Below are 17,858 nucleotides of genomic sequence, written 5' to 3' on the forward strand. Positions count from 1 at the left end.
CCTCATATCTCGAGATTCTAAATACATTTAACATAAAAAATGTTAATACAGTGTGAAGATTACAGGGGTTATAGGGTTGATGGGGGTTTATGGGGTATATCAGGGCTCCTGTCAGTGGGGGGGGGTATATCAGGCAGACAGTGAACAGAAAAATGGGCAGCGTGAGGATCTGATCCACTTTGACAAGAACCACATTGTGATGGACAACTGGGTCAGAACATCTCCAAACCTGCAGCTCTTGTGGGGGGTTCCCGGTCTGCAGAGGTCAGTACCTATCAAAAGTGGTCCAAGGAACAGAACCAGAGACAGGGTCATGGTGGGCCGAGGCTCATTGATGCAGGTGGGGAGTGAAGGCTGGCCCGTGTGATCCGATCCAACAGACGAGCTACTGTAGCTCAAACTGCTGAAACAGTTAATGCTGGTTCTGATAGAAAGGGGTCAGAACACACAGTGCAGAGCAGTCTGCTGGTCTGGGACCAGTCAGGGAGTCCAGTGCTCACAGGGTTACTGCTGATCAATATATCAGTGTATATACTGTTAGTGCTGATCAATATATCAGTGATCAGTATATCAGTGTATAAACTGCTCTGGAGGACAGGAGTGATGTGGTCACTGAAGCGGGTGTGGGTGAGTTCTGGATGTGTGTGTGTATTATTGTGTGTGTGTGTGTGTGTGTGTGTTATTGTGTGTGAAACATGATGTTGAGTCACTGTGAAACAGACAAACTAACTTTAAATGTTTTAATGTTGAACATTAACAGAACAAAGTTAAACTCTTCAATCATTGTTAGCTGTTAGCACAGACGTCCTCCCCTGTGACCTGACGCAGACTGTCCTCTGATTGGCTGTCAGTGTGTGACATCATGTAAAGCACTCAGACCTCCAGCAGCACTTTAACATGTTTAATATAAATAATATATCATAACTGATATTGTATAAGATATATAGTTATAATAAATAATAATAATATAATATATAATATCTGATTCTGATAATAAATAACCCTCTAAATATAGTTACAGTATTAGTATTAGTCACTCTGTCGAGGAACCCTTCAGGAATCTCTTCCCTCTCTTCCTGCAGCAGCAGTGGGACCGGCCCGGTTCCATCAGGTCTCAGTAGACCGAGAGGCTTCCTTCCTGTACCAGAACCAAAGCGTCCCCAGACCATCACGTCAAACTCTCCTCCAGAATCTTTTCATTTGTTTGAGTCTAACTGATGTTCTTCTGTCCTACTCGAGGATCCTGTTAGTAGACTAGTTCTGTTACAGGACCAGCTCACTGTCTCTGACTCCACCTGCAGCACCGGATCCTTCATCAGCGTTGTTCGAGGAGGAGGACGAGGACTGGGTCACAATAAAATGTAATCTTTCTGCCCCGTCGCTGTGTGGAGCAGATTCTCTCTCGTAAACATCAAATTCAATTTTCAATTCAGTTTTATTTGTATGTCACCAATTCATAACAGAAGTTATCTCAGGACACTTTTCAAATAGAGCAGGTCTAGACCGAACTCTTTAAAACTGCTCAAATAGAAAACTTTTGTTCACGTTTTTCTTTTTTTTTGAGGTGATAAAAATATTCATGAAATGAATGATTCAAATGATTCTTTTGCACTTCCAGTTTCCAGTGTAAGTTGCCATGTTGGAACGCCGTGTTAGTCACGTGACTGAAAACTATGAATTGTTATGCACCAACTCACCAAAGCAAATCCCTCATATGTGAAAACTTGGCAATAAACAAGATTCGGATTATTTATTAACATTTTATTTATTGTTGTTGTTTTGTGAAGCACTTTGAGCTGCATGTTTGTATGAAAAGTGCGGTATGAATAAAGTTGAGTTAAGTTCTTTATTCAAACTGATTCACAGAAAAACATCTGTCCTTGAAGGCACCGTGATATGTTCAATGACAGTCAGGACAAACAGGAACTGTGATTTGACCTCTGAGAAGGTGATAAACACTGAAGCATAAATATCAAAGTAATTTGAGTAAATACATCACACACACTCACTCACTCACTCACTCACTCACAAACTCTCTCTCTCACACACACACTCACTCACACACACACACACACACTCACACACACGTAGAAATATACAAACTGCAGATAAAGTGATTCTCTGCATTAAAACGTCGCTGACGAGTTAAAAACACTCAATGAAACATTTACAGAGTGTAACGAGTGGTCCAATCAGACGAGTCCGTTTCCTGAGCTGTGATTGGTGGATGAGATCTACAGCGTGGTGAGAAAGTCTCTGACCTGCAGGAGGAAACAGACTCCAGATCAGATCAAACAGGAAGCGTCAGCAGGTTGTTTCCATCAGACACTTTATTCAGGTAACGCTGCGTCAGGGGTCGAGGGTTAGAGGTCAGGGGTCAGAGGTTACAGGTTTGTTTTGGAGAGGAGGCCCCCTAGTGGCAGAAATGATATAATGTGTGTTTAACATCTGTGTGATGTTTGAGTCCTTTGGTAAAACACGCTGCCGTGTTTCCTCATCAAAGTGAAACACTGACGATGAATTCATTACACAGTGTCTGTCAGCTGCAGCCACACAGGAAAATAACAACAACAACAACAACAACAACAGTATTAATAATAAAATGTAACCTTGTCGATGAGGACTTCCTGTTTGATCCGGTCGTTCTTGAAGTCGTCGTCAACGTTCAGAATGAGAACAGGAACATTGTTCAGGTACTCAAAGTCCAACCTGAACACAGTTAATGTACAGATTGAGCCTGAACGCATCATCACATATCCATAAACTACAGCAAAGACCTGCTGAGACAGACTGAGCGTGCTCAGTGCGTCCCTGTGGCGTTACCTGAGGTTCCTGTGGAAGAGCCAGGATTCATGTTTAAAGTGAAGCTGCTCCAGATACTCCAGAGGGATGCCCTGCTCCTCCTCCCTGCCCCGATGGAGCAAACGCTGCATACAGCGCTGTAATATACAGACAAACACTGAGAGCCTGAAGGCAGCGCTGTAATATACAGACAAACACTGAGAGCCTGAAGGCAGCGCTACTGAAAGCAGTAGTATCAGTATTGACAGCATTATTAGCATTAGCATTATTAGCATTATTAGCATTATTAGCATTATTAGCAGTACCTGTGGCTGAGCTCTCAGGTAGATGATGGCGTCCAGGTTGATGTCGGGGTGGAACTGGTTCAGTAACCAGGTGTGCCAGTCCTCATAAACACTCCACTCTGTTTCTGTCAGGTTCCCGCTCTCAAACAGGTTGGACGCAAACACGTACCTGTACACACAGTACACACAGTAATAGTACACACTGAGTACTACACACTGGTACTACACACTGTACTCACTACACACAGTACACACAGTACACACTGAGTACTACACACTGAGTACTACACACTGTACACACAGTACACACTGAGTACTACACACTGAGTACTACACACTGTACACACAGTACACACTGAGTACTACACACTGTACACACAGTACACACATGTACACACTGAGTACGTACACACTGAGTACTACACACTGTACACACAGTACACACTGAGTACTACACACTGAGTACTACACACTGTACACACAGTACACACTGAGTACTACACACTGTACACACAGTACACACTGAGTACTACACACTGTACACACAGTACACACAGTACACACTGAGTACTACACACTGTACACACAGTACACACAGTACACACTGAGTACTACACACTGTACACACAGTACACACAGTACACACTGAGTACTACACACTGAGTACTACACACTGAGTACTACACACTGTACACACAGTACACACTGAGTACTACAGTTACCTGTCTAAGGTGTGTGCAGTTACCTGTCTAAGGTGCAGTTACCTGTCTAAGGTGTGTGCAGTTACCTGTCTAAGGTGCAGTTACCTGTCTATGGTGCAGTTACCTGTCTAAGGTGCAGTTACCTGTCTAAGGTGCAGTTACCTGTCTAGGTGGTGCAGTTACCAGTCTACGGTGCAGTTACCTGTCTAAGGTGCAGTTACCAGTCTACGGTGCAGTTACCTGTCTATGGTGCAGTTACCTGTCTAAGGTGCAGTTACCTGTCTAAGGTGCAGTTACCTGTCTAAGGTGTGTGCAGTTACCTGTCTAAGGTGCAGTTACTTGTCTATGGTGCAGTTACCTGTCTAAGGTGTGTGCAGTTACCTGTCTAAGGTGCAGTTACTTGTCTATGGTGCAGTTACCTGTCTAAGGTGTGTGCAGTTACCTGTCTAAGGTGCAGTTACTTGTCTATGGTGCAGTTACCTGTCTAAGGTGTGTGCAGTTACCTGTCTATGGTGCAGTTACCTGTCTAAGGTGCAGTTACCTGTCTAAGGTGCAGTTACCTGTCTAAGGTGTGTGCAGTTACCTGTCTAAGGTGCAGTTACCTGTCTAAGGTGTGTGCAGTTACCTGTCTACGGTGCAGTTACTTGTCTATGGTGCAGTTACCTGTCTAAGGTGTGTGCAGTTACCTGTCTAAGGTGTGTGCAGTTACCTGTCTAAGGTGTGTGCAGTTACCTGTCTATGGTGCAGTTACCTGTCTATGGTGCAGTTACCTGTCTAAGGTGTGTGCAGTTACCTGTCTATGGTGCAGTTACCTGTCTAAGGTGTGTGCAGTTACCTGTCTAAGGTGTGTGCAGTTACCTGTCTAAGGTGTGTGCAGTTACCTGTCTATGGTGCAGTTACCTGTCTAAGGTGTGTGCAGTTACCTGTCTGAGTAGACGGAGCGCTCGTAGAACTGAACAGGGTTTTCGGCCTGCCGGAGTTTGGCTGATGGAGACTGAAGCTGAGAACGAACTCTGCTGAGACACGCATAGCTCTGACAGACAGACAGGTAGAGACAGACAGGTAAATGATTAGTCTTACAGCTCATCATCACCACCTGAGTGGGTGGAGTCAGGAGCAGTTACCTGGAAGGTGTAGGACCAGCGGCTCGGTTTATCATACAACATCTGGAGCAGGTTTCCTCCACTCTTCTGAGAGGAGCTCAGTTCCTGCAGACAGACAGGTAGACAGACAGGTTAACAGACAGGTAAACAGACAGGTAAACAGACGATGATGTCATTGTGTTCAGGTGCTGTATGTTCACCTGGTAAATGTTGTCGCTGTCGTTCTGAACGTTGCACCATTTCCCGATTGGTTCAGGAATCACCTCCCAGTCCTCCGACGCCCCCTGGAGGAGGCGCACGAACGTAGACTTACCTGCAGCTGAGACACAGACAGGTAGAGAGAGAGACAGACACACAGGCAGAGAGACAAATTATATAATATTATATATAAATAATAATAATAATAATAATATAACATTATGTATAAATTAAAATAATAATATAAATTAAAATATATTATATATAAATAATAACAATAATATAAATTAAATAATATTATATATAAATAATAACAATAATATAAATTAAATAATATTGTATATAAATAATAATAATATAAATTAAATAATATTATATATAAATAATAACAATAATATAAATTAAATAATATTGTATATAAATAATGATAATAAAATATAAATTATATATAAATAATAACAATAATATAAATTAAATAATATTGTATATAAATAATGATAATAAGAATATAAATTAAATAATATTGTATATAAATAATGATAATAAAATATAAATTATATATAAATAATAACAATAATATAAATTAAATAATATTATATATAAATAATAACAATAATATAAATTATATAATACTGTATATAAATAATGATAATAAAATATAAATTATATATAAATAATAACAATAATATAAATTAAATAATATTGTATATAAATAATAACAATAATATAAATTAAATAATATTGTATATAAATAATGATAATAAAATATAAATTATATATAAATAATAACAATAATATAAATTAAATAATATTGTATATAAATAATGATAATAATAATATAAATTAAATAATATTGTATATAAATAATGATAATAAAATATAAATTATATATAAATAATAACAATAATATAAATTAAATAATATTGTATATAAATAATGATAATAATAATATAAATTAAATAATACCACAATAATGAGTACTTATACTTTAAAGTACACTGCAGTACTTTTACTGCTAACAGATATTTGTATCCACCGATATAGAAACACTCTGATTATTGATTATTGACAGTCAGTGATCGGTTTAATTTGGCGCCAATCAGGTCCGTTGAGGCGGGAAGGATTTTATCTGTTTAACTTTTAAAAACTACAAATCCTCCATTTTCCTCCGGTGGCGGTGAGTCGGTGTTCACCGGCAGAATGGACCGTTAATCGATCAGATAATCAATCATTCTACAGTCAGCTGATCACTCACCGATGTTTCCCTCGATGGACCGTTAATCGATCAGATAATCAATCATTCTACAGTCAGCTGATCACTCACCGATGTTTCCCTCGATGGACCGTTAATCGATCAGATAATCAATCATTCTACAGTCAGCTGATCCTCACCGATGTTTCTGATGGACCGTTAATCGATCGATAATCAATCATTCTACAGTCAGCTGATCACTCACCGATGTTCCCGATGGACCGTTAATCGATCAGATAATCAATCATTCTACAGTCAGCTGATCACTCACCGATGTTTCCCTCGATGGAGATCTTCTTCTCTGTGCGGGTCTGAGTGGCGGGAACACGGAGCGCTCTCTTCGGAGGGGTCGCCATGTTTACAACAATCTGTTTTATCCCGTTTGTTTGTTTGTTTGTTTGTTTGTTTGTTTGTTTCCTCGTTCAGCGCGCGGACAGAAACTGACCGACTGCTTCTAAGGTTGAATCCCGCGCGCGGTTACAGTTCAGTTTCCGGGGGCGCGACTGCGCAGGCGCAGAGATATTTCATTACAACACACCTGAGAAGATGTCTCACTCCGCTCCGGTTCCACAGCTAAAATAAAGATGTGTCACTCCGCTCCGGTTCCACAGCTAAAATAAAGATGTGTCACTCCGCTCCGGTTCCACAGCTAAAATAAAGATGTGTCACTCCGCTCCGGTTCCACAGCTAAAATAAGTGTGCACCCTCCGGTTCCACGGCTAAAATAAAGATGTGTCACTCCGCTCCGGTTCCACAGCTAAAATAAAGATGTCTCACTCCGCTCCGGTTCCACAGCTAAAATAAAGATGTCTCACTCTACGATTAAAGAGGTCCTCCACCATAAAACCTGTTAATTGATCAGTAAACTGAATCATCTGACTGTACTGAGGTTAAACTCAGTAAATGTCTCAACCCTGTTATAACCCTTCTGTTATAAATCACTGAACCTGCAGTGCTGACACTCCACACACACACACACACACACACACACACACACACACACACACACACACACACACACAACCTGAAGGTATCAAATGGGACAGTAGCACAAAACTACATCCATCCATCATCAGCAGATATTCTGTATACAGACGGTTGAAATGTTACAGACAGACAGACAGTCAGACAGACAGACAGCTGCACACTGTGACATCAGAGCATCAGTAAGCAGAGTTACTACTGTCAGCATTAATTATATATATATATATATATAATATATATATATCTCATCTGCTGCTGAAACCCTCATCCACGCCTTCATCACCTCCAGAATCAACTACTGCAACAGCATCCTCTATGGCACACCATCCAGAACTCTGAATAAGCTACAGTACATCCAAAACTCCGCTGCACGTCTGCTCACCCACACCAGCACCTGTGATCACATCACTCCCGTCCTCCAGAACCTCCACTGGCTCCCAGTTCCACAGCGCATTCAGTTCAAAATCCTCCTCCTCACACACAAAGCCCTCCATAACCAGGCTCCTTCCTACCTCACTGACCTGCTCCACCTGAAAGCCATAACGGACCCTCTCCTGGACCCCCTGCAGTTCGCCTACAGAGCCAACAGGTCTGTGGATGATGCAGTTAACATGGCCCTGCACTTCACACCAGGATCCTGTTTGTGGACTTCAGCTCTGTGTTCAACACCATCATCCCTGCTCTGCTACAGGCTCTCCCAGCTCACTGCAGGTGGATCACAGACTTCCTGTCTGACAGGAAGCAGCAGGTGGAGCTGGTGGAGATGAGTCCGCCTCCAGATGGGAGATTGACCATCTGGTGACCTGGTGCAGCCAGAACCACCAGTGGAGATGGTTGTGGACTTCAGAGAGAACCCAGCCCCATCATCCTTCTGCTTCCTGTATTTACATTAATGAAACAGTTTATATATTATATCAGAATCAGATTGATTGACAGGTAGGTTTTTACACAAGGAATTAGTCTTGGTGCAATATTTAATGTATTAAATATAATATATAAATATATAAATATAATATATGTATACATATATTATATTTATATATTATATTTAATGTATTAAATATAATATATAAATATATAAATATAATATATGTATTAAATATAATATATAAATATATAAATATATATAGTATTTATATATTATATTTATATATTATATTTAATGTATTAAATATAATATATAAATATATAAGTTTAATTTATGTAGAAATATAAAGCAGGTTTTTTTTTTCTGACAATCTCCGGTTTCCGGTTACTGGCAACCGCCATTAAACCCAAAGAAGAAGAAGCAGAAGAATAATGTTTGCACATGCGCAGTGTGCGGCTGTGTTTGTTGGTGAACATGGCGGCGCCCATAGACCTGGAGCTGAAGAAGGTAACAGACCGTTTCTACCTCATCTATCCTGTCTGTCTGCCTGTCTGTCTGCCTGTCTGTCTGCCTGTCTGTCTGTCTGTCTGTGTTTAACGGAGAGCCGTGGCGGGAAAATATCAATAATAATGATCAATAATCGGCCCGTTAGCAACGCGGACTGTTAGCATGAGAGGCTAACACTGACCACGCTGCACGCACATTGTTATATCGATACATATATCGATTATATCGATACATATATCGATTATAGAGATACATATATCGATGAAAGATTAATCAGTGAGGAGGAGGTTCAGGTGTATTTAATCAGAGTGATACCTCTCTGTTGTTGGTTCAGGTGAGTTTAATCAGAGTGATACCTCTCTGTTGTTGGTTCAGGTGTGTTTAATCAGAGTGATACCTCTCTGTTGTAGGTTCAGGTGTGTTTAATCAGAGTGATACCTCTCTGTTGTTGGTTCAGGTGTGTTTAATCAGAGTGATACCTCTCTGTTGGAGGTTCAGGTGTGTTTAATCAGAGTGATACCTCTCTGTTGTTGGTTCAGGTGTGTTTAATCAGAGTGATACCTCTCTGTTGTTGGTTCAGGTGTGTTTAATCAGAGTGATACCTCTCTGTTGTTGGTTCAGGTGAGTTTAATCAGAGTGATACCTCTCTGTTGTTGGTTCAGGTGAGTTTAATCAGAGTGATACCTCTCTGTTGGTTGTGGTAATCAATGTGGTTCAGTTTAATCAGAGTGATACCTCTCTGTTGTTGGTTCAGGTGTATTTAATCAGAGTGATACCTCTCTGTTGTTGGTTCAGGTGTATTTAATCAGAGTGATACCTCTCTGTTGTAGGTTCAGGTGTGTTTAATCAGAGTGATACCTCTCTGTTGTTGGTTCAGGTGTATTTAATCAGAGTGATACCTCTCTGTTGTTGGTTCAGGTGTGTTTAATCAGAGTGATACCTCTCTGTTGTTGGTTCAGGTGTGTTTAATCAGAGTGATACCTCTCTGTTGTAGGTTCAGGTGTGTTTAATCAGAGTGATACCTCTCTGTTGTTGGTTCAGGTGTGTTTAATCAGAGTGATACCTCTCTGTTGTAGGTTCAGGTGTGTTTAATCAGAGTGATACCTCTCTGTTGTAGGTTCAGGTGTGTTTAATCAGAGTGATACCTCTCTGTTGGAGGTTCAGGTGTGTTTAATCAGAGTGATACCTCTCTGTTGGAGGTTCAGGTGTGTTTAATCAGAGTGATACCTCTCTGTTGTTGGTTCAGGTGTGTTTAATCAGAGTGATACCTCTCTGTTGTTGGTTCAGGTGTATTTAATCAGAGTGATACCTCTCTGTTGTTGGTTCAGGTGTGTTTAATCAGAGTGATACCTCTCTGTTGTAGGCGTTCTCGGAGCTGCAGGTGAAGATGATCGACACGCAGCAGAAGGTGAAGTTGGCCGACCTGCAGATCGATCAGCTGACTCGGGTTCAGAAACATGCTAAGCTAACTCACGCAGAGATCGGCGTGCTGCCGGACAACACGCGACTCTACGAGGGAGTTGGACGCATGTGAGTTTCCATGGCAACAACAAGACTTTTGTTCACCTGGATAGATAATAAACTGCACTGGTGGTGTGTGTGTGTGTGTGTGTGTGTGTGTCTCAGGTTCATTCTTCAGTCGAAGGAGGAAATCAACAATCAGCTGACAGACAAACAGAAAACAGCTGATGAGAAAATTAAAGAACTTGAGGTACAAAAACACTCTGAAACCTTACCTGTCCAGGTGTGTGTGGGCGTGCTACCTGTCCAGGTGTGTGTGTGTGGGCGCGCTACCTGTCCAGGTGTGTGTGTGTGTGTGGGCGCGCTACCTGTCCAGGTGTGTGTGTGTGTGTGTGGGCGTGCTACCTGTCCAGGTGTGTGTGTGTGTGTGTGGGCGCGCTACCTGTCCAGGTGTGTGTGTGTGTGTGTGGGCGCGCTACCTGTCCAGGTGTGTGTGTGTGTGTGGGCGCGCTACCTGTCCAGGGTGTGTGTGTGTGTGTGGGGCGCTACCTGTCCAGGTGTGTGTGTGTGTGTGTGCGCGCTACCTGTCCAGGTGTGTGTGTGTGTGTGTGTGCGCGCTACCTGTCCAGGTGTGTGTGTGTGTGTGTGCGCGCTACCTGTCCAGGTGTGTGTGTGTGTGTGTGTGCGCGCTACCTGTCCAGGTGTGTGTGTGTGTGTGTGTGCGCGCTACCTGTCCAGGTGTGTGTGTGTGTGTGTGTGTGCGCGCTACCTGTCCAGGTGTGTGTGTGTGTGTGTGGGCGCGCTACCTGTCCAGGTGTGTGTGTGTGTGTGTGCGCGCTACCTGTCCAGGTGTGTGTGTGTGTGTGTGCGCGCTACCTGTCCAGGTGTGTGTGTGTGGGGCGCGCTACCTGTCCAGGTGTGTGTGTGGGCGCGCGCGCTACCTGTCCAGGTGTATCAGTGGTCTGACTGTGTGTTGTGTGATTTCCAGCAGAAGAAGGTGTACCTTGAACGCAGCGTGAAAGAAGCAGAAGACAACATCCGAGAGATGCTGCTGTCCAGGAGAGCTCAGTGATCATCTGTAATCAATAACTCATCTATACTCAATAATCAATGTATGTGTTTAGAGTTTGTTCATATTAAAATGTTGAACCTTCAGTCTGTTGCCTGTTTTCATTCATTGATCACTGTATTGATCTGGACTCCACTGCCGCTTGCTGGTCCAGGTGTTCAGATAAACAATCAATACATATCAATAAAGACTGATAGATAGTGACACTGTTCATTTAAAGATAGCAGGCTTTCCTCTGATCGACTTTATTGATTGACAGCAGCAGACTAAAAACTGAAACAGCAGGTGCTGATCAGGATGAATATTGATAGTTTATTTAAACACCTGAAAGCCTGAACACAAACTGATCGATAGAAATATCTATTGATCTTTGACATCAATGTTTCCATCAATCTGATTGGTCCTCTGACCTGCAGCACAGGTTACCATGGATACCAAGAAACGGGCAAAGAATCAATCAGCAAATCAATGAGTTTATTTTCCTCTGAACACAGACAGGTAGATACACAGGTGACTGTACTGGCCGTGATGTCATCTGTTGTTGTTGTTTGGGTTCTGGATGAAGTTGATGGAGTAGGAGCCGGTGTCGGAGTCCTGGTTCACCTGGAAGTTGTTGGTAGAAAGTCCGAAAGGTCTCAAGACCAGGTTCCCCAGGTCCTTCAGTTTACCTGCGGAGGGGTCAAAGGTCACAGGAAGGGTTTGAAATGATCGCTTGACGTGAAGTAACTGTGTGCTTTTATTGTGAAAATACTGGAACAAATCTGATCTGATGTATGAATATATCTGAATTGATTATTGATCAGTTATAAACAGTGTACTGTTCCTTTAAGGTGGTGTGTTCAGGTGCAGTACGTACTCATCATCTCCTCCTTCAACTTCTCATTTCTCTCCTGAATCTGCTGAGGCAACCTCTGGCAGACAGACAGGTAGACAGACAGATAAATAATATAAAGATATCAACAGTTCAACATGAAGCTCATTAATTATTTATTTTGGGATGTAAGAGGAAGTATAATGTTGCCATGGAGACATCTTAAATACTACATTCGGTCCTCAGTAGCTTTTTCCCGTCCGCTCTGATTTGGTTTCATTACCAGATTAAATCTCTGGGGAGTCGGGACAACGTGTCAACCCTGTGACAACCCCCTTCTTCTTTACGTAGATACAGGGCAGAGGTCAGTGCCGCAGATACAGGGCAGAGGTCAGTCTCTGGTTCATATAAACGTAACAATAACGCCCCTCCGATTATATCTCAGGGCGAATCATATTCAGATCAATAGTCGGACCGACAGTGAGTTGTGCTGAATGCTAACAGACCGTTCTGGTTCTGGTCCCAGAGGTCGGGACTCACCATGCAGGCATGTCTGGCAGTGGTCTGGTTTGGGTCTCGCTCCAGAACCTTCTTGTAGTCCTCCAGAGCCTCGTCCAGCTTCTCCGTCTGCTCGTAAAGCTCCGCCCTCCTCAGCAATGCCCGCACGTAGTCTGGATTCAGCTCTATCGCTACGGCAACCAGACAACCAATCAATACACAGATCAGCCAGTGACCGACCCTGTGCTGTACAGGTACGCAATGATGTCATCACTCACCTCTGGTGCAGTCGGAGATCGCCTGATCCTTCAGACCCTGAAACAGAGACACTGTTAGCATGTAGTTAGCATGTAGTTAGCATGTAGTTAGCATGTAGTTAGCATGCTGCTAGCTGTTACCAGGTGCAGTCTCGCAGCAGCTCTGTTGGAGAACAGGACGGCTCGCTCTCTGCTGAAACACACGGGACATAAAACCAGCGCCTCCTTGTAGCTCCGCTCCGCCTCCAGCCAGTCTGCAGGAGGAACAGTTTGTCCTGGTTTATACTGGTCTTTATACTGGTTTCTGCTGGTCTATGGCGGTCTCTATAGTGGTCTTTGTGCTGGTTTATACTGGTTTATAGTGGTCTTTATACTGGTTTCTACTGGTCTTTGTACTGGTTTATAGTGGTCTTTATACTGGTTTCTACTGGTCTATAGTGGTCTTTGTGCTGGTTTATACTGGTCTTTGTACTGGTTTATACTGGTCTTTGTACTGGTCTTCATACTGGTCTTTGTACTGGTTTATAGTGGTTTATACTGGTTCCTACTGGTCTATAGTGGTCTTTGTACTGGTTTATACTGGTTTATACTGGTCTATAGAGGTCTTTGTACTGGTTTATACTGGTTTATACTGGTCTTTGTACTGGTTTATACTGGTCTTTATACTGGTTTATAGTGGTCTTTATACTGGTTTATACTGGTCTTTATACTGGTTTATAGTGGTCTTTATACTGGTTTATAGTAGTCTTTGTACTGGTTTGTAGTGGGCTTTATACTGGTTTATACTGGTCTTTATACTGGCTTATAGTGGTATATAGTGGTCTTTGTACTGGTCTTTATAGTAGTCTTTGTACTGGTTTGTAGCGGTCTTTATACTGGTCTTCATACTGTTTTATAGTGGTCCTTGTACTGGTCTTTATACTGGTTTATACTGGTCATTGTACTGGTTTATAGTGGTCTTTATACTGGTTTATAGTAGCCTTTGTACTGGTTTGTAGTGGTCTTTATACTGGTCTTTGTACTGGTTTATAGTGGTCTTTATGCTGGTTTATAGTAGTCTTTGTACTGGTTTATACAGGTCTTTATACTGGTTTATAGTAGTCTTTGTACTGGTTTGTAGTGGTCTTTGTACTGGTTTATACTGGTTTATACTGGTCTTTGTACTGGTTTATAGTGGTCTTTATACTGGTTTATAGTGGTCTTTGTACTGGTCTTTATACTGGTTTATACTGGTCTTTATACTGGGTTATAGTGGTCTTTATAATGGTTTATAGTAGTCTTTGTACTGGTTTATAGTGGTCTTTGTACTGGTTTATAGTGGTCTTTGTACTGGTCTTTATACTGGTTAATACTGGTCTTTATACTGGGTTATAGTGGTCTTCGTACTGGTTTATAGTAGTCTTTGTACTGGTTTATAGTGGTCTTTATACTGGTTTATACTGGTCTTTATACTGGGTTATAGTGGTCTTCATACTGGTTTATAGTAGTCTTTGTACTGGTTTATAGTGGTCTTTATACTGGTTTATACTGGTCTTTATACTGGTTTATAGTGGTCTTTGTACTGGTCTTTATACTGGTTTAAAGTAGTCTTTGTACTGGTTTGTAGTGGTCTTTATACTGGTTTATACTGGTCTTCATACTGGTTTATAGTGGTCTTTGTACTGGTCTTTATACTGGTTTAAAGTAGTCTTTGTACTGGTTTGTAGTGGTCTTTATACTGGTTTATACTGGTCTTCATACTGGTTTATAGTGGTCTTTGTACTGGTCTTTATACTGGTTTATACTGGTCATTGTACTGGTTTATAGTGGTCTTTATACTGGTTTATAGTAGTCTTTGTACTGGTTTATAGTGGTCTTTATACTGGTTTATACTGGTCTTTATACTGGTTTATAGTAGTCTTTGTACTGGTTTGTAGTGGTCTTTATACTGGTTTATACTGGTCTTCATACTGGTTTATAGTAGTCTTTGTACTGGTCTTTATACTGGTTTATACTGGTCATTGTACTGGTTTATAGTAGTCTTTGTACTGGTTTATAGTAGTCTTTGTACTGGTTTATAGTGGTCTTTATACTGGTTTATATACTGGTTTATAGTAGTCTTTGTACTGGTCTTTATACTGGTTTATACTGGTCATTGTACTGGTTTATAGTAGTCTTTGTACTGGTTTATAGTAGTCTTTGTACTGGTTTGTAGTGGTTTTATACTGGTTTATACTGGTCTTCATACTGGTTTATGGTGGTCTTTGTACTGGTCTTTATACTGGTTTATACTGGTCATTGTACTGGTTTATAGTGGTGTTTATACTGGTTTAAAGTAGCCTTTGTACTGGTTTGTAGTGGTCTTTATACTGGTCTTTCTACTGGTTTATAGTAGTCTTTGTACTGGTTTGTACAGGTCTTTATACTGGTTTATAGTAGTCTTTGTACTGGTTTGTAGTGGTCTTTATACTGGTTTATAGTGGTCTTTGTACTGGTCTTTATACTGGTTTATACTGTTCTTTGTACTGGTTTATAGTGGTCTTTATACTGGTTTATAGTAGTCTTTGTACTGGTTTGTAGTGGTCTTTATACTGGTTTATGCTGGCCTTTATACTGGGTTATAGTGGTCTTTATACTGGTATTTGTACTGGTTTATAGTGGTATTTTTAGTGGTCTTTATACTGGTCTATACTGGTCTTTGTACTGGTTTATAGTGGTCTTTGTACTGGTTTATAGTGGTCTTCGTACTGGTTTATACTGGTCTTTTTACTGGTTTATAGTGGTCTTCGTACTGGTTTATACTGGTCTTTGTACTGGTTTAAAGTGGTCTTTGTACTGGTTTATAGTGGTCTTTGTACTGGTTTATAGTGGTCTTTTTACTGGTTTATAGTGGTCTTTATCAGTGATGGGAATAACGGTGTTATAAATAACGGCGTTACTTTTTTCAGTAACAAGTAATCTAATTGATTACTCTTCCCATCTTAATAACGGCGTTACCGTTGTACTGCTTTATATTGGTCTTTATACTGGTTTATAGTAGTCTTTGTACTGGTTTGTAGTGGTTTTTATACTGGTTTATACTGGTCTTAATACTGGTTTATGGTAGTCTTTGTACTGGTTTATACTGGTCATTGTACTGGTTTATACTGGTCTTTATACTGGTTTATAGTAGCCTTTGTACTGGTTTGTAGTGGTCTTTATACTGGTTTATAGTAGTCTTTGTACTGGTTTGTAGTGGTCTTTATACTGGTTTATAGTAGTCTTTGTACTGGTTTATAGTAGTCTTTGTACTGGTTTATAGTGGTCTTTGTACTGGTCTTTATACTGGTTTATACTGTTCTTTGTACTGGTTTATAGTGGTCTTTATACTGGTTTATAGTAGTCTTTGTACTGGTTTATAGTGGTCTTTATACTGGTTTATGCTGGTCTTTGTACTGGTTTACAGTGGTCTTTGTACTGGTCTTTATACTGGTTTATACTGGTCTTTGTACTCACCTCCAGCTTTGAACTGACAGTTTCCCTTTTCCTTCAGAGTCAAACTTTGCTGTTGTCGACTCTGAAACAGAAAATAAACTTCAGGTTGTAAAGAATACCGGGAAGCACCTGAACGCGTCTTTCTACACTGGGGTCAACAGGTGAACAGGTGAACAGGTGAAAGTTTTACCTCCTTCTCTTCCTCTGTCAGCTCCTTCTCCACCTCCCTCAGGTAGTCATCGTCAAACTCCACCTCTTGGTTCTCCTTCATCTCTGAATCTGAATCCTCCTGCAGCCTGTCGTCCTGCGCCTCCTCCTGCAGCCTGTCGTCCTGCGCCTCCTCCTGCAGCCTGTCGTCCTGCGCCTCCTCCAGTAGCCTGTCGTCCTGCACCTCCTCCTGCAGCCTGTCGTCTTGCAGTCTGTCGTCCTGCGCCTCCTCCTGTCCTCCTCCCTCCCTCTCTATGACGTTTGTCTTGTCAGTCAGTCTGTCAGTTTTAAAGTCCCCCGACTCTCCTTCCTCCTCCTCTTTCTCCTTCTCCTCCCCTCTTGATTCTGGAGGTTCCAAAATCTCCTGGCAGTCGTAGAAGTCCTCCCCCTCTTCCTCCTTCTCCTCCTCCTCTCTGGGTTTTCCAGCAGCTCGACTGCTCATCTTGAAGCTCTGAGACACAAAATAAAATGTTAACTTAGTTAATAACTCGTCACAGAAATCATCAACTTCTGGTTCTATCCCCCAAAACCCTGCTGCTGCCCCCCCCCTCACAGACCAGCTCTGAACCCTCAGACACCATCAGCAGTTTATATACACATACATATAACATACATATATATATATATATATATATATATTTGCTGCTGCTGCTGCTGATGGAAAGCAGCTACAATCTAAACATGAATCGTCTCTTTAATGATTTCTGTTCACGCTCCTCGTTTAAATCAATAATCTATAATCATTAATCAGTGTATAAACAGCTCTAGAGCTATGTTCTGTATGTAGTTGTTCAATCAATAATCTATAATCATGTATTACTATCACTGCTCTGCTAATGCAGAGCTAACACACAGCTAACTGCTAACAGCTAGGCTAACAGACAGCCGCGGACTCTAGTGACGTTGTCAACCTTATGATACGTCACGCATCAGTGTGATGTCATCCGTGTGACGGTGAATTGAAGATCAAAATAATAAAAACATTAAAATCAGCTGATTTATTTACCTGCTAGCACCGGTTAGCCTCCTGCCGGGGTGCAGCCTGACATCACTTCCTGGATACTACTACTACTACTTCTTCTTCTTCTTCTTCTTCCGGTTTATTGGCGGAAACTGTGCAGGTTTACACCGCCACCTGCTGGTTCGGAGTGGAGATTGATCTGAATGTTATTGATCTGCAGAAAACCAATAATTTCTTCATTCTGCTGTTTCTATTTTGGGGGGGGGGGCGTAATAATCATAATAATAATAATAATAACAATAATAACATCAGTAATAATAATAACAATAATAACAATAATAACATCAGTAATAATAATAATAACAATAATAACATCAGTAATAATAATAACAATAATAATAATAATAACAGTAACAACAACAATAATAATAATAATAATAAT

At 41.2% G+C, this 17,858-nt stretch overlaps 3 protein-coding genes and 2 long non-coding RNA genes across 63 annotated transcripts; 2 read left to right on the forward strand and 3 right to left on the reverse strand.

Annotated features, from left to right (window-relative positions):
* Positions 1-1,746: 1,746 nt before the first annotated feature.
* LOC127360478 (deoxycytidine kinase 2) lies at positions 1,747-7,019 on the reverse strand. Its single transcript, XM_051394915.1, has 8 exons — positions 6,612-7,019; positions 5,091-5,209; positions 4,912-4,995; positions 4,711-4,820; positions 3,108-3,255; positions 2,824-2,939; positions 2,610-2,709; positions 1,747-2,261 (listed from the first exon to the last, which is right to left on the reverse strand). Exons 1-8 carry the CDS (start codon positions 6,694-6,696, stop codon positions 2,235-2,237), a joined length of 789 nt encoding a protein of 262 aa, XP_051250875.1. The 5' UTR covers positions 6,697-7,019; the 3' UTR covers positions 1,747-2,234.
* On the forward strand, positions 3,421-4,479 carry LOC127360479 (uncharacterized). 9 transcript variants are annotated; one of them, XR_007883752.1, is made up of 5 exons: positions 3,421-3,476; positions 3,717-3,821; positions 4,056-4,097; positions 4,178-4,257; positions 4,380-4,479. It is a non-coding gene; the product is annotated as an uncharacterized LOC127360479 (long non-coding RNA). The 9 variants fall into 9 exon arrangements; XR_007883754.1 differs by having other exon boundaries at positions 3,717-3,863; positions 4,056-4,196; XR_007883753.1 differs by lacking the exon at positions 4,056-4,097 and having other exon boundaries at positions 3,717-3,863.
* A 1,932-nt stretch (positions 7,020-8,951) lies between the features above and the next one.
* On the reverse strand, positions 8,952-10,981 carry LOC127360430 (uncharacterized). Its single transcript, XR_007883738.1, has 8 exons — positions 10,967-10,981; positions 10,566-10,674; positions 10,494-10,528; positions 10,009-10,462; positions 9,558-9,680; positions 9,435-9,516; positions 9,261-9,383; positions 8,952-9,055 (listed from the first exon to the last, which is right to left on the reverse strand). It is a non-coding gene; the product is annotated as an uncharacterized LOC127360430 (long non-coding RNA).
* Positions 9,174-11,315, forward strand: pfdn1 (prefoldin subunit 1). 50 transcript variants are annotated; one of them, XR_007883644.1, is made up of 8 exons: positions 9,177-9,355; positions 9,530-9,652; positions 9,817-10,229; positions 10,326-10,540; positions 10,574-10,651; positions 10,718-10,793; positions 10,825-10,863; positions 10,938-11,315. XR_007883644.1 is itself a non-coding variant. In XM_051394829.1 (5 exons), exons 1-5 carry the CDS (start codon positions 10,087-10,089, stop codon positions 11,230-11,232), a joined length of 924 nt encoding a protein of 307 aa, XP_051250789.1. In that variant the 5' UTR covers position 10,086; the 3' UTR covers positions 11,233-11,315. The 50 variants fall into 50 exon arrangements, 16 of the variants coding, with proteins under 16 accessions (XP_051250789.1, XP_051250788.1, XP_051250793.1 ...); XR_007883638.1 differs by having other exon boundaries at positions 9,174-9,355; positions 10,718-10,904; positions 10,975-11,315; XR_007883647.1 differs by lacking the exon at positions 10,825-10,863 and having other exon boundaries at positions 9,178-9,355; positions 10,718-10,795; positions 10,975-11,315.
* Positions 11,316-11,682: 367 nt separating this feature from the next.
* Positions 11,683-17,570, reverse strand: ttc1 (tetratricopeptide repeat domain 1). 2 transcript variants are annotated; one of them, XM_051394819.1, is made up of 8 exons: positions 17,462-17,570; positions 16,439-16,906; positions 16,270-16,330; positions 12,937-13,049; positions 12,817-12,853; positions 12,581-12,723; positions 12,086-12,140; positions 11,683-11,897 (listed from the first exon to the last, which is right to left on the reverse strand). In XM_051394819.1, the coding sequence occupies exons 2-8, from the start codon at positions 16,895-16,897 to the stop codon at positions 11,761-11,763; spliced, it is 1,005 nt and encodes a 334-aa protein (XP_051250779.1). In that variant the 5' UTR covers positions 16,898-16,906; positions 17,462-17,570; the 3' UTR covers positions 11,683-11,760. The 2 variants fall into 2 exon arrangements, with proteins under 2 accessions (XP_051250779.1, XP_051250778.1); XM_051394818.1 differs by having other exon boundaries at positions 12,581-12,729.
* Between the last annotated feature and the right edge of the window lie 288 nt (positions 17,571-17,858).

The sequence above is a fragment of the Dicentrarchus labrax genome, unplaced genomic scaffold (genome assembly GCF_905237075.1).
Source record: "Dicentrarchus labrax unplaced genomic scaffold, dlabrax2021, whole genome shotgun sequence".
Classification (NCBI taxonomy): Eukaryota; Metazoa; Chordata; class Actinopteri; family Moronidae; genus Dicentrarchus; species Dicentrarchus labrax.